The following is a 15,280-nucleotide window of genomic DNA, read 5'->3' on the forward strand; positions in this document are numbered from 1 at the left end:
TTTTAACTTAGTCAAATATTATCACTTATCTATTGAGGAATGATGGTAGAATTCAAAAATTGAAAAAACAATTTATCTAGTGTCGGAGAATTAAGAGGTGGAAAAATGGTCCTGCACCTCTGGAAACAACTAGAAATCATCTATTCATGCTAGAACAACTATTTTATCACACCGTTTGAATTTATCGACAGAAAATGGTTATATTTTCAAAACTTTAACACTCTGTATCTTGGAAAGGATGTGTTCGCTGTCATTCTGAGCTTATTTTTTGACATTTATGATGCATACTCCGAAAAATCTTCTTATTTACATAGATGCTTCAGTAACACTACCAAATTATCCAGATTTACATTGAAAATCGGTTATCAGTTCACGTAACTTCTGAGTATACTAATGTCGAACTGAAAATATATTTGATACCGTTATACTCTCTAAATGATAAAATAAAACCAACACATCAAAGTAATGTATATTACACAATATCGTCGCTGTAAAAGAAGCTATTGGAGAATATTCAAATTTATCGTTTAGTTGTCGGTGCAGAAATTGGTGCTATGTCTATCCATTACGTAGAAGAACCCTAGATCCTGGTGCAGAATTTACTTTGCGAAACTATTACATACGTTTATCATAACCGATTGAGAACTAAAGGCAAATTAATACTGTTTAATTGCCTAATTGTGCTTAAATATTAGCCTCATTTTATGCTTGAAAGACTTGTTAATGAATAAAATTGTCACATATGGAGTTGAATCACTTCATAAGAGACCCCATTTCATTACAACTGAAAAAATTTACCATTTGGTGAAGATTAGATATTGGTTGCATCATTGAACTAAAATAAGCCGCGTTATTATGAATGTAGATCGTTTCTATACCATAATAAATTATTTTCTTCGACCGATTGTTTCAAGTTTTCAAACTCCTTCTACCGCATTATCTAATAATTACAAAAAAAATTTATATCAAAACAAATACTATATCAAAAACACATGGGATTTCAAAGAAAAAATTAAAATTATGAAAATTCCTAACGAATAAGTATTTATTTTGTTAGATGAAGTTTCTTCATTTACAAATATTCCTATTACAATTGTTAAAGATATATTAATGGGAAAATGAGACAAAATTAAAGAATATACAGAAATATCTCAAATCGAATTAGTCAAAGCTATAGAACTAATATTTACAACAACATACTTCAAATATGAAAATGAAATATATATAAAAAATTACAGTTGGGCTTTGAGAACTTTCATATCAAGTGTAGTAGCACAATTAGTAATGGAAGATCTTGAGGAAAAGGTCTTAAGCAAACTTTATATAAATATTCCATTCTTTTTCCGCTATGTAGTTAGATGATTGCATTAGTGCCGTACCAATAATCAAATTAAAAACAAAAATAAAAAAATTAATTCGTATCAAACAAAACATCGACCAAAATAATAAAATAAATTGTCTTAATGTCACAATGTATAAAATCAACGATAATACAAGAACAGATTGGTATATGAAACCAACTTGGTCATAAAGATATTTGAACTTCAATTCATGCCATCCTACGTCACAAAAAAGGTCAGTGATAATAAGTTTGGCTGATAGATCTATCCAACTATCAGATCTTGAATTTAGTTGCTTACCTATTCAAAAAGCAAAAACTGCATTGAAAGAAAATAATTATTCTGAAAAAATGATAAATAACATGTTCAAGAAAAGAATAAGCAGATTCTTGAATCAATTAAGAAACTAACATCAAAATATAAAACATTTTCGCTTACCATGTGTATATGTTATAATGCACATATTATCCAAATATTTCACTAAATTAAAATCTAAAACACTCAAAAACAAAATATATTAAATACCTTGTAATGATTGTGACGCTGTCTATATAGGGCCGACATCTTAGAATTTAGAGAATAGATTAAAAGGTCATCAATACCGAGCCACGAAATATCAAACAAACATAAGTTCAATTATAAATATTCAAACATTCCTGAAACAAAATCAAAACAAAATAGAAAAGAGAATTTTTAGAAGTGATTAACATTCATAAGAACAAGTAAGTTATCAATGATATAAAAGACCTGGATAATCTAAGTATAATTTACGACGCTATTTTGTAAATTCTAATAAAACTACAAAAAATTTAATTGATTACTGCTACATATTTGAGATGTAAAAACTAATTTTTTATGTTAAAACAGATTTCTATTTTGATTGTACTTTTATTTTGATATTCATGATGTAGGGGATCTAGTGATTAATACAAATACGCAGATTGTCAAGTGTCGTTTTAATAAAGTCGTGACCTGGACTAGGAATTGACCTTGAACGATGTATGACACATTGATTTATGCTGATAAACTAGCAACAGTTGATGGCTTGAAGGAACAGCAATGCTCACAAAAGTGTCCAAAATTTGGGTTTTTAGAATGAACTTCATCAAGAACATTCGCGGTGGTCATACGCCCGAAGAGTTTATGATTATTAAACTCACTTTTCGAATTACTTTTTTATTTGAATATAATTTTTCGCCTTTTGTGTTGTTTAACAAATTGATTATTTTCTGTTTATTATTATTTTAGATAAAATGGCTTCGAAAGAATGGCAAGTTGAGTCCAGTAAAGGAACAAGTTTAGATGGTAAAACTAAAATGCGTTCGTCGGTAGCAACAGTAGAAGGAACACAAAAAATAGAAGGGGGACAGATAGATTTTAGAGCAAAATCTGAAAAAATGTCCAATGAGTTTCGAGACGCAAACGAATATTCATCAACAAATAGAAGTCAAACTTCTGCCTCCTCGCGTATGGTAACTTCAAGCAGTATGCAACCGGAGCACTCAGAGTTACCTAGTAATTTACATGGCGTTACGAAAGTAATACGCGAAACCAAAACATTACCAGATGGCTCCACAGTTACAACAACCAGATATGACACTTCTGGTGGAAGTTCTCAATTCACAAGTCAATCTTCAACATCTAGCCGACACACTTCTGAAAATATTATTTCTAGCGGTAGCCAAATAGTTGAATTACCGGAAGAAGTTCAAGAACTCACTAAAATCAATACAGAAACCAAAACTTTACCTTACGTTTCCACGATAACATCAAAAACATGTGACAACGTAAGTGACGTTGCCAAAAATAACCTAAAAACTGCGCACACTACTTCTTCAAAGCGTGTCATCAATGAAAAGGAATCCCTTACAACAATTGCTAAAGAAACGAAAACATTACCAGATAATCAAAAATATACAACAACAAACTACGATGCTGTAAACGATAGCAAAAACACAATAATTGATGATACGAAAACTATACCTACGTCGTCATCCATTTTAACCACCAAATCATCAAATGTTACGAATCCTGAATTGCCTAATAACATCCAAGGAGTTACGAAAGTTACTAAAGAGACGAAGACGCTCCCAGATGGTTCTATAATGACAATAACTAAATATGACACTCCCAGTGGTACAACCACACATTCCGAAATTATAGGAAATGTAAAAATATCTAAAGACCACAGCTCTGTACTAAGCAAATCTTATACAGACGAAGCTATAACTACCAATAATCGTCAGAGCTACAAAAAGCAAGAGCACGATCGACAAGTAGTAAATGAGAATAGACATACTGATATGACTGAGAATAATCAGTACAACAATACTGACAATAAAATCACTGTTGTATCTACTACAGAGAAAACGAATAAAGATCAGTTAAAAGAGACCGTTAATGTTACTAAGCAAAGGATTGGAGAAACTGACGGGAATAAAATGTCTCCAACTAAAGTAGCTTCAAAGAAACAACCAACTAATTTGGATAACGATGTTGAAAACGTAACTATCACAAAACAATACAAAAGTGATAATGTGAGTACGAATAGTTTTATAAATAAGGAACGTCAACAGGAAGAAGTAACCAGAGATAAAAATATCTGTGAAGTAGTTTCTTCAAAAGTAGATGATTCTCCACACCAAGAACCAAGAGTAAAGGAGACTTCGAAGCCGGATTATCATCCTAGTAAGCCAACAACTGGTCAATACGATACTACGTACAAAACAGATTATACCAGCAGAAAAATAAGTGTAGATGTAAGTCCTACTCACGATGCTTTCGCTAGATCATTAAGAGCTGTATCACCAGATAGAGTACCATCGAGAGGAAGTCACAGGACCAGTAATTCATCAATTGCAGAAAAAATGAGGCATCCTTCAAGAATTTCGCCCGAACGTCAACCTAAAGATAGAAGTATCAGCCCCACGAAATCTATTTCTACAGATACATATATTTATAATAAGAAAGGTGATGATAACCAATCACATAGAAAAATATCATCCACTACAGACAATTTCAAGAAAACAGTAAGCCAGGAAACGATTACAATAACCAAATCAAAGCAAAATACCACCAACAAATCAACAAATAAGAATATCATTACAACTAGTAACGAAATTGTTACAGATTTAGACGAAGATTTAATTAAAACTACAGAAAAGTCGCCCGTTGCTCCTGGTTCAAGACCAACAAGTTTAGAATTAACAAGAAAACCTAAGAAAATTACCGATCGTTCGCCATCCTCGCCTCTTACTGACACAAAAAAATCTCCAACTAAGGAAATTAGAAGAAGCAGTAGTTTTCGCTCACCAACAAAAGAACCATCTTCTCCAACAAAAGCAAGTTATCCTAGATCTCCGACAAAGGACACACCATCCACTAAAAACCTTCCTGAGGATAGGCATTTGAAAAGAACCGACACGTATGAAGAGAGATGTCGACAAATTCTTGGTATCACTGAAGTAACCGAAAAAAGGAAATCCAGCTTAGAAAGATCGGGTAGCAAAAGAAATTCTTTAAGAAGAAACATTTCTTCCCAACTTGTCGATACAATTGAAACAATAACGAGTCCTTCCAAAAGTCCAACAAAAGAGAGACCAGTGAGTCCAACAAAAAGCAAAAGTCCAACAAAAGAGAGACCAGTAAGTCCTACAAAAAGTATAAGTCCAACAAAGGAAAGACTATTAAGTCCAACAAAGGAAAGACCATTAAGTCCAACAAAAAGCAACAGTCCAACAAAGGAAAGACCATTAAGTCCAACAAAGGAAAGACCATTAAGTCCAACAAAGGAAAGACCATTAAGTCCAACAAAAAGCAACAGTCCAATAAAGGATAGATCAGTAAGTCCCACAAAAAGTCAAAGTCCTGTTAAAGAGAGACCAATAAGTCCGACAAAAGAGGGGACACTTAGTCCAACAAAAGGTAAGATCCCACTAAAAGAGAGGACAATGAGCCCAACAAAAAGTCTCACAAAAGAAAAACTGGAAAGTTCAACAAAGGAGAGCCCGGAAAAAATCAAAAGCCCCGTAAAAGACAGACCTGAAAGTCCAACAAAAAGTCGTGATGATATAGATTATGCAGAAATTACAACTACTTTCACCAGAGAGACCGCATATAACCGTGAAGATCAAGACATTTCTCCAATAAAGAATCGGCCTTTGAGCCCTACCAAAGGCAATCAAATTAGCTCGAATGAGGATCGACTATCATCAATTGTAACGTCTATAAAAACAGACACATTAATTTCCACTACAAATAGAGATGAAACTGTAATTACTAATGAGAACAAAGAATCTATAAAACAGATAGATGAATTTACTCCAAAAAGGAAGAATATTTCCTCCAACAAAAATACCAATGAAAATGTTATCGAGAGTACTGTTATAACATCCGAATATGATACAGAATTAATTGATAGTACTACAACTTCAAGATCCAAATCTACAAAGAAGCCTGGAAACAAAAAGGTATCTAACCAAACTTCTGATTCACCAATTAAAAGTAAGCAAGCGCTTGTTGAAGAAAAAAATACAGATAAGGTTGTACTGGAAGATATAATTAATATTGAAGAAACTATCACAACTGATGGTAGCAATTATATTTCAAAATACAAAACTTCTAAGAAAACTTCAACAGATGAAAAACCTCAAAGAAAAGATTCTCATCCAAAGGAAGAATTTCCTACTCAGTCCAAAATGCCGTCTAAACATCCATCCAATAATATCAACACCACTTCTAAATTTATTTCGCAAGAAAAAATCAGCACGGATATACATTCAAGTATGGAAGTTATAGTTGACGAAGATGATGTTAAAAATATTTCAGAGACAGAGTATGATAAAATTCCAATTTCTAAAAAAGCACCAAAAACAGCACCTACAAGCGATCTTCCAAAAACAAAAAAAGTTACTAAAAACATATCTGAGGAAATAAAAAGTACAGTTGGTATGGATAATAACAGAAATAATACCACAGATAAAAGTCCAAGAGGCAGTGAAAAAGAAAATATCAAGCCAAAAGGGAAGTTACCTTCTGACAAAGAAAAGTCGGTAACCGAAGTAGAAGCTAGAGAAATTATGATAATAGTTGATACTGATAATAAAATCCAATCAACAGGTGAAGTTTTGAATCAGCAAAAAGAAGAAAGTAATGACTTTATCAGAACTGAGCAAGTACAGAGAGAAGTGGAAGATAAAAATATATGTTATAAAAAATCCACTACAGATACAAAAATCAATGAATCAGAAGTCGTCACTCCAAAAACTTCTCCACAATCTAAACAAGTGATTAACAAATCTGGAGAAAATATAAAGAAATCAATAATATCAAAGGATGATGAAGAAACTATAATTGATGAATTTGTAGTGACAGATGAGTCAGATAATCCTAAAATTATCATGGGTAAACCAGTACCTAAAGATACAAAACCAATAAAAAAAGGCAAAGAAACACTGACTGAAAGTGTTAAAATAAATGCAATCACTAAACAAGACGATACAGTTATAGTAACTGATGAATTTGAAATTGTTAATAAACCGAATCAACAACCGCTGAAAAATGAACTAGGTATAACTGAATATCCGCCACAAAGCAAAAAAACCATATCTAAAAAGATCTCCCAAGAAAAAATTACTCCAAAATCAAAACCTGTTACGCAGAAACCAAAACCATCAGAGTTTCCTTCACAAATTAAAAAAGACAAAAGACCTGTAAATAAGGAACCTATAGTCACTGAGAAATTCTTTGAACCGATTTCGTATGAAAACAAAGTTCCTGTAGAAGAGCCGTTAATGATTAAAAAACATATAAATCCACATTGTAGAGAAGACGAGGTTGAAAAAACTGAAATAACCAAAACAACGACATCAAAAAAAGTGGAAAAATCTACTCAAAAAGAACTTCCTCTCAACAAGCAGAAAGAAGTAAAGAAAATTGGGAAACATACTGACAAGAACACAGAAAATTCGATTCAACGTAAACCTATAAATGGTATAAGTGAATATAAAGATCAATATTCTAAGCCGAAGCCAACACCAAAAGGACCTTCTAATAAAATTAAAAATACGATACAAGAAACAACAAAGATTATTCACAAAAATTATGATGAAATAAGCCCTGCACGAAATAAACCGATCACCAAACCCTTAGTTAACGGTATTCAAAAACCTAAAGAAACGCCAAGACCATCCAAACCTTCAGCAGTAACAGTCAATTCAGCCAAAGTAACTAAGTTAGATACGACGGAAACAGTTACTAGAAGAACTAATAAAATAATTGTGTCAAAGGAAAATATGAGTCCTCTACAAAAATCTAAGAAAGAAATAGGAATGAAGAATCCTGTAAAATTATCTACTGTTACTAAAAACAAATCGTCTCAACCTGATGAATTGATCACCAAGAAACACGTTGTTACAACAACAATTACATTAAAAGACAACAGACAACCAATTACAACGAAGCCAAAACTAACAACAAAAATTACAAAATCTGAAAGAAATCGAGTAACTGATCTTAAACAGAAACATATAAATGAATATGTATCTACTGATACGGATGATGAGAAGATAGAAGAAAACGTTGAAATTACTAGAAGAACAATCAACAAGAAACCAGAAAAGAAATGCATAACTACTAAAACTGTAATCATAAACAATAATGGTGAACAAAGACAAGTTATTGTCGATCTACAAAGATCCAAATCATCCAGAGAGCCGACTCCAGATAGAATATGTCCTGTTCCTACTAGTAATGGTGAATATCAATTTCCAAGATATCCTGATGAAATTTTAGAACCCGATGATGATGAGATACGTAAAAAACCGAAGCGTCTCTCTGATATACCGTTAATGGAATCAGAAGATGTTAATGATTTCAGCAGAATAACAGAAATTACTGACACTAAGGTAGTTACTGATATAGATAAAGTAGAAGAAACAGATGAAAGTCTTTTAAGCGTTAATAAAAAGATAAATTTGTTTTTGGACAACGTGGATAGAGTTAAGCAAGTTAAAAATAAACCTTTAGGTCCTGCTCCTAAAGTAGAAAGACCCAAATTGGATGTAAGCGAAGGTTTAGAATCAGATGAATGCTTATTAAGTGTGTCTGAAAAAGTCACTAAATTCGTGAACGCAGCTGATCAGTTCATGAACGTTCGGGATATACCTGAACGACCAAAAAGTCCGAGATGTAAAAATTACGATGAGAAAAATACTACTGAAACTTTTATTAAAACCGAGCAAAAAAATTTGGAAAATCAAAGTACGAACTTAGATACAGGAAAAATATCTCTAAACAGTTTAGAAAAAATTAATAATAAAATCTCGAAAGATTCCAAACCTAATAGTGAAAATAGGGTACCAAGTCCAACTAAGTTCAAACCAACTCTTGATACAATAGATAAATCTGAACAAAAACATCCCAAATATAATACAATCACTAAAAAAATATCGTTAGAAAATTTGGAAATAAAAAGCTCTGTAAAAACTTCCGAAAATGTTGTGAAACCATCACCAGAGAAATCGCAATCTAGAGATACCATTACCACCACTGAAACTAGAGAAACGCGTACTGGAAGCAGAGATTTTTCTCCCGAGGATAAAGGATATAAAAACAGATTAACTCCAGAAAGAAGATCTCCTGACAGAAAATCACCTGCTACAAACAACAAACCAGAAACTCCCGTTAAACGACCTTCAAATGAATATGGGTCCATAAAACATATAAAAACTCAAGACAAAATCTCCACTAACAGGGATCATTCGCTAGTTGATGATACTACTCCAAAAACAAGTAAAGCTAATATAGTAGAGGACAAAAAAACTTTCTTAAGCTCTACAGGGAGACTTAGAAGTACAGAAAGTATAAAAAAAGCTCGAGCGATTTTTGAAAATATATCCAAAGAGCAAGAACCGACCAAAAGTCCCCTTAAAAATAAATCTGTATCTAAAAAGCTGAATTACACTGAGGATATTCGCAAGAAGGAAACTACTTCTGAAATTGATAGAGCACCTTTAGACAGAAATACAACAGTTTATAGTCCTGATTCTAAATCCACTGATAGAAACGTAACATCAAGTTTTGATGTTTACAAAACGAACGGTGACTTGCCTCACTATATGTTACCGCTACATAGAAACGAAGAAACCCACGATAAAATCACTCATGAATCAAGAACTGTTAAAACAAAATCAGATATTATATCTACGACTAGAAATATCTCTCGGTCAAATTCACCAGATTCTCTATCTGAATCTAGTGATGTTCCTCATTATATGCTACCTTTAGATAGAAGCGTCCATACACATTCTACTCCTAGAGCTAGTCAACACAGATCTAAATCTCCAGAGGAAGATAGACCAAAAAATAGAACACCAGAAGTTCATTCTAAAACTGGTGATGTTCCTCATTATATGTTGCCATTGAAACACGATATACATACTCACAGTCACGAAACTAATTCAGTAACAAGAGAAAGTAGAACTAAATTTCAAGCCACTGGAAGAGATAATTCGCCAGATGTTCGTTCTGAAACTGATGATATTCCTCATTATAGATTACCTTTAGAACGAAGTGTACACACTACTACAAGTGAAATGAAGGATACTAGATTTAGGTCGAAGTCTCCTGAGAGAACTAAAACTGATAAACCTCATTATATGCTACCTTTGGACCATCACGTTACTATTACGACAACAAGAGTTAGTAGACCGACAACTAGATCTCCCGAAAGAGATAGTCCAAGAAATAGGTCACCAGAAAATCAATACGAAAATATTCCACATTATAGACTACCCATAGATCGAAGTGTGCATACCCATACTTCAACAAATATAATAAAAGAAAGCAAAAGTGGAAGGTATAGTTCTAGAAGTAAATCACCAGAAGATCGATCTGAATCTGGTGATGTTCCCCATTACATGCTACCATTGGATCGGAGCATTAATCCTGATAAAATCATCACTAGTTCAACAAGAGACGAAAACAAATCTCCTGTAAGAGATGGTTCAAGAAATAGATCACCGGATAGTAAATTAGAAACTGATGATATTCCTCATTATAGATTACCGTTAGATAGAGATGTGCACGTCCATACTACTACCAGTACAGTCAGAGAAAGCAGAAGTAAGACTAAATATCCTGAAAGGCCCAGTACAAGAAGTAGATCACCAGATAATCGATCAGAGACTGGTGATGTACCTCATTACATGTTACCACTAGATAGAAATGTACATCCTGATAAGCTAGTTGATACAAGCATAACAAGAGATAGTAGACACAGAAGTAAATCCCCTCAGACAGATAGCTCAAGAAATAGAACACCAGATAATCGATCTGAAACTGGAGATGTTCCTCATTACATGTTACCCTTGGATCGCAGCGTGCATCCTGATAGGATCGTTACAAATTCAACAAGAGATGAAACAAACTCACCTGTAAGAGATAGTTCGAGAAATAGATTACCGGATAGTAAAATAGAAGCTGATGATATTCCTCATTACAGATTGCCTTTGGACAGAGACGTGCATTTCCATACTATTACTAGTAAAATCCGAGAAAGCAAAACTAGATCTCCTGAAAGGCATAGTACAAGAAGTAGATCACCAGAGGATCGATCTGAAACTGGTGATGTACCTCATTACATGTTACCACTAGATAGAAATGTACATCCTGATAGAATCGTTGCTACAAATTTGACAAGAGAGAGTAGACACAGAACTAAATCTCCTCAAACAGATAGTTCAAGAAATATATCACCAGAGGATCGAAGTGAAACTGGCGATATTCCACACTACATGTTACCCTTGGATCGCAACGTACATCCTGATAGTCCAACAAGGGATGGAACTAAATCTCCCGAAAGATGTAGTCAAAGAAATAGATCACCGGATGGTCGTTCTGAAACTTCCGATGTTCCTCATTATATGTTACCGCTAGACAAGAATTCACGTCCGCACAGTGCCCCCACATCAAACATTGACACAAGAGCTACAAAATTTGGAATCACCTTGAGGAAAGTAAATATTGGTAGTCCTGTAAGTAAGCCATCGAAACCAAGTCTTCATAAACTTCCGTCAGAAACAAAATTTGTCAATATCGAGTCTATAACAGAAGAAGATATTGAAGATATTTTTGATCTAGAAATTTTGGAAGAATTGGTAAGTATTTTTTCAATAAAAATCTTGGTTTCTTATTTTTATATCAAACTTCATTGAAGTCTTTCTATGTTCTGCTATATCGGTTTGTCGTGGATAAACAGATTACTTGTCTATACAGGGTGTTTCCTAAGTAATCTAAAATACTGTAGTGGGCGTTTCGTCACTCCGTTTCAAGACAAAAGTTTCCTATAAAAGTGTGATAAGTCTTGTTGTTAATAAGATACTGGGTGTTGAATTGTTTACAATAAATGAGCTCTGGAGTGAAATTTATTTTTTCAGGTGACGCTACTAGATGTAATACGAAATAATGTTTTCAAATATTGTGTCAGAGTTAAAATAACGAAAAAAAAAAACGAATAACATATTTTTATCATTTGTGCGCTAAGTTAACAATGATGCCTGCGTTTAGAGGCTAGACGTACGTATACCCAGAGTTATCCAACTGATCGTTTACCAACAGACTGAAACTTTTGCTAAATCAAAGAATATTATTGGAATAACCAGAAACTCTACAATTGGAAAACCAGATTTTCAAATTATTGATACCATTCCGAAAAGCTGCTGATGAAGTAAATATTAGTAACAAAACTGTTTGGAATATTCTAAAATATAATTTCCTACCTACTGACTAACCGCTTTGTATACAATATTGCCAACGGATTTCAAATAAATCCCAATTCTGCAGCCCACATTCTGTTTACGGTTGAAGCCAACTTTTCCAGAGATGGCATTAAGAATTTTCATAACGACCACATATGGTCAGATGTATTTCCACATACAACAGTTGTGACACGATACCAACACTCCTTTTCGACCAATGATTGATTTGGTATCATCGAAGATTATTTATAAGGCTTTTTTCCTGCACGGTTCACCGTTCAGACATATTTCCATTTTCCATAAAATGAACTTCCAGTTTTTTGGAAGATATACCTTTTATTATTAGAAGGCATATGTGGTTCATGCATGACGGTCCTACTCCACATTTTGCAGTGATTGCACGCAATTTTTTAAATAATGTTTTTCCAGACCATTGAATCGGTGACTATTCACCCCTAGGTCACCTGGACACAATAATCTAGATTTTTGTGTGTGAGGATATTTTAAAGGGATGATTTACACAACGCCGATATTAAACTTAGGAGATTTTCAAAATCGTATCATATAAGACTGTTATGTTATTCGTGACAATCCTGGTATCTTCGAACGTGTTCGGCAATCCATTAGACGTCGAGCGAATGCCTGCATTTTGGCAGGAGGTATTGAACGTATGCTCTGAAATGTACTATTTGTTTAACATATGTTATTACTTCTAATAAAATAATAAAACAATTTGTATCACGAAAGTTTATAAGAACTTTTCGTCTAAAAAATGAGTAACAATATTTTCGATTACCTAGGAAACACCCTGAAATCAATCCATAAGATTATATTGAATACCCGGTAGTACTTAACATGGTTAACTTTTGATTTTAATTATTTTCAGCTCCAGAAAATTGAAATTTATGAACTGCGTAAAATGATAAGAACACAAATACGATTAATAAAGTCGCTAATATCAGAGAACACACTCACCACATACATAAAAGAAAGGAGACAGTTAAAATCCAAACAAGAAACCATAACTAAAAAGTCTTCATATACACGAAAATATTCTGATCAAAATATTGAAACGAGAAAAACTACATCACGTAACACAAGTCCAGAAGCAGTCAAAAATATTTCACCTACTAGAGAAATAACAAGAAAACCAGACAATGAACGATCGAGTCCGGAGAGAACAGGAGCGCGTGAAACTATAAAAACTACAACTACGACCACTACCAGATACAGTCCTACACGACAGCAAAGCCCTTCACGATATTCTAGTCCTAACCATCCAATTTCGGGTAAAACAGAAGTGACAACAGAAGAGATAATACGAAAATCGAGTCCAGAAAGAATTACAAAAACTAAAGTAACCAAGACGTCCACTAAAACTGAACAAACACGAAAATTAAGCACCGAAAGATCATCTACTACGACTGTATCAAGTACAGAACGTAGAAATATTTCACATGCACCAGATAAAAGCTCACCTAAGCTTGATACCAAAACCGGTTATTCGATTCTGAAAAAAACTGAAATACATCAAAAGAAAATAGAAGACGATAAGCCGGAATGGGTAAAACAGAGAAACCTCAAGAAAGTATCGTCACCAAATACGAATGAAAAGATTAGTACCAATGTAAGAAGAACTGTAAAAGAAGAGAATAGGATTATCACCGTTGGTTGTGAGCCTACTGATTCAATAACTTCTAGTTATGGTGTTGGACCTACCGATGAAAATGGTACTCCCTTATTTGGATTAAAGGCTTTGAGGACGCAGCATAACGGCACAACTAAAGGTAATCGATTAAATATTATTGATATAACTTTATCCATTGTCGAATAATGAGTGATGATTCTTTTCTTCCGTATTTTTCACAATTCGAGTTTTAATTTATCGCACTAGCTACTTTCCAGTTGTCTCATATATAAGTACCTGCTTTGCTCGGTATTTTCTATTTTTTAGAAATATATTAGAAAAAATAATATTTTTCCACAAAATGAAAATAAAAAAATAGAGAAAAAAAAGTTTAACGATTATGCATTATTGCAGTTTATCGAATGATCGTTAGACGTACGAGGTTTGAAGGAAAATACGGGGAATGAATTTTGTTTGTTTGAGTTAAAAAAGTGACAATAAAGCCATATATGTAATACTTCTATATGGACAGTTTCTAGTGGAAGCTGTTCCGACTAAGGAAGACAGAATGGCAACGATTTCTCTATTCTCCGAGGTTCCAGCTCGGTTCTGCGCAGTCTCAAGCAAGCTCACTGTAGATAAAGTGTTACGAACAAGAGAAAAAATGAATATTGTTGGCACCGTAAAGTAGGGACGTTTTTCCAACACCAACTATCCATATAGTTACATATATGGCTACAATTTAGATACAAAGGCAAGGAATTTCACTAAAAAGATAATAAATTACTTTGCATTAGAAATGCCTTTCTATCAATGTCGATTATCAAAGTTATAATCCTGGTTTCTTCTATTATGAGGACAAAAAGATTCCTAAAAATAAGCCAACGGTTTGCTTCTCCATTACGCAACAAGTTGCTTTTGTTTCATGAATTTTTGGCCGCTAAAAGTACTCAAACTCACTAAGAAGTATGGCTATTTAATAACGACTGTCAGCTGTTAGTCTGAAGCCTACTCTTTCAATGTAATATCTACTGTAATTGTAGACAAACCAGTGTAGCCGTTGTCTTAGTTTGCATAGGGGTTGATTTTTTGTTATGCCGTGTAAAAATAGAGTTGTGAAGTTTCACAGGAAATTTGTGAATATTAAAACTTACAATTGGTTGAAACAAGGGTGTGGTAATGGATGTTTGTCACGTCCACGTATTTTTGAGTGGTTTAAGTGTTTTTAATATTTGGCCAAAAAGATGGTGAAAATAATTCACGTACGGGTTGCACTTTCACGTCAAAAAAGGATGAGAATATCGAAAAAGTCAGTAATCTAGTTAAATATGGCCGTCAGCTAAGTATTCGTGCAATTGCTGAATCCATAGGAATTGACAAAGATGTGCGACAAATTTTACATGCGAAAAGTGCAAAACTGGTGCCTAAAATCCTCGGATTTGAACAACAAGAAGCTCGCAAAAAATATTTGTATTGACTCTTTTAATGCAATTGAAAATGACTTGAACTTTAAGAAAAGGAAGAAGATTTGAGTCTATTGAAGCTGTGAAGTGAGA

At 33.5% G+C, this 15,280-nt stretch overlaps 1 protein-coding gene across 4 annotated transcripts in view; it reads left to right on the plus strand.

Moving 5' to 3' along the window:
• Positions 1-15,280, plus strand: part of LOC130893100 (mucin-2) — a 111,770-nt gene that overhangs the window by 40,826 nt on the left and 55,664 nt on the right. For all 4 annotated transcript variants that reach the window (XR_009059145.1, XR_009059146.1, XM_057798898.1 and 1 more), the window contains exons 4-5: positions 2,589-11,497; positions 12,984-13,884. Coding sequence is in view for 2 of the 4 variants with exons in the window: in XM_057798898.1 (XP_057654881.1) it covers positions 2,589-11,497; positions 12,984-13,884 (9,810 nt within the window). In the remaining 2 variants the exon portion in view is untranslated. The remainder of the gene's footprint in view (positions 1-2,588; positions 11,498-12,983; positions 13,885-15,280) is intronic.

The sequence above is a fragment of the Diorhabda carinulata genome, chromosome 4 (assembly GCF_026250575.1).
Source record: "Diorhabda carinulata isolate Delta chromosome 4, icDioCari1.1, whole genome shotgun sequence".
In the NCBI taxonomy this organism is placed as follows: domain Eukaryota; kingdom Metazoa; phylum Arthropoda; class Insecta; order Coleoptera; family Chrysomelidae; genus Diorhabda; species Diorhabda carinulata.